Source organism: Trichophyton rubrum, assembly GCF_000151425.1.
Source record: "Trichophyton rubrum CBS 118892 genomic scaffold supercont2.9, whole genome shotgun sequence".
Classification (NCBI taxonomy): domain Eukaryota; kingdom Fungi; phylum Ascomycota; class Eurotiomycetes; order Onygenales; family Arthrodermataceae; genus Trichophyton; species Trichophyton rubrum.
The window spans coordinates 1004142-1005363 of NW_003456420.1; the positions used below are offsets into that span (position 1 = coordinate 1004142).

At 51.2% G+C, this 1222-nt stretch overlaps 1 protein-coding gene across 1 annotated transcript; it reads right to left on the bottom strand.

Annotated features, from left to right (window-relative positions):
- Positions 1–301: 301 nt before the first annotated feature.
- Positions 302–1131, bottom strand: TERG_07353 (uncharacterized protein; the record flags this gene model as incomplete). The annotated part of the gene is made up of 2 exons (XM_047748758.1): positions 302–342; positions 399–1131. 2 exons carry the CDS (start codon positions 1129–1131, stop codon positions 302–304), a joined length of 774 nt encoding a protein of 257 aa, XP_047604746.1.
- Positions 1132–1222: the final 91 nt, after the last annotated feature.

Below are 1222 nucleotides of genomic sequence, written 5' to 3' on the forward strand. Positions count from 1 at the left end.
CGGGGGCTTGTTCTCTTGACGGTCTGGCTGCCGTGGGGTCGATGTGAGGACGGATTCTTCGGTGGTGGTGGCTGGGGTCTGTGGGGTCGACGCTCTCCCGGCGATTAAGGTGATGCCGGGAAGAGTCCGAATCGTACAGAAGACCGTGTATGGCGCCAGGAGTATCAGTACGGTGGATTCTGTCTGGAATACGCCGGTTACTTGTAATCCGATATCTGGGTCAAGGAGCTCTATCCAGGAACGCAGTTTTTTTGTTGCTTCCGAGGCAGGGTCTTCTAGGAAGTGACAAGAGAAAAGGACCTTAGTAGGGACCTTCATTGACAGTGGGAGGGGGGCTGGTGGCTGCGGTAAATTGGCGTGTGCCCGACATGGAAACTTGACTCGTATAGACACGGAACCTGACAGGAGCTTGTGGACGGGGAATTTCGCGGATGAGAGGCTGTAAGCCGAGTCAAGGAGCTCTGCGAAGTCGACTGATCGTGCTTTGCCTTGAGCAATAGCTGCAGCATTAGCTAACTTGGCAGTGAAGGTTCGTTTTTGGTTCTGTCCGGCCGAGGTACCAAACGCCGTTTTCTGCTCAGGGACGGCGGCTAGGAGTTCGAAGGTACCATCTACTCGAACAGTGAGTCCCGCAGATCCTACCTCGCAACTGTCTATAATAAATACGGCGTCCATAGACACGTCGGATTGCTGAGAGTGTATCGACACAGCTTCTGTAAGTGTGTTGAAGGTAAAGAACGGCTTTGATTGAGGATTAGCATTAAACCATAGTCCTTGTTGTGGCCCGTTGGCCCCATGTCCTGAGTAATGGATGATCACTAAATAGCGACCAAATTGTGGGTCGAGGCATTTCTGTAGTCCATCCAGAAGGTGTTCGCGGATCTTGCTCATAATAGTCCACCCGGGAGTTCTATCACTAGCTAAGAGAACGCACTCCTCGACGGAATCGATGCCTAGCGCTCGAACAAGACTTTTAAAGTTAGGAAGATCTTGTTCTGCACCTGTGTTGTCTTCCTCAAACCTGATTGCGAAGGCACTCAGACGTTGGTAGTAGCGCTGTCTTTGGTGGACATATTGTTCTAGGGTTCCCTGGATTTCCGCCGCACTTGCGACCTGTTGGGTATCATCCATGTCTTCCAAGTTGAAGTGATAAACCGTCATAACAAGGTTGTTCAAACGATTCACCCACAGGGCGTCTTGTTGAAGAGCCTTGAAAACTCGT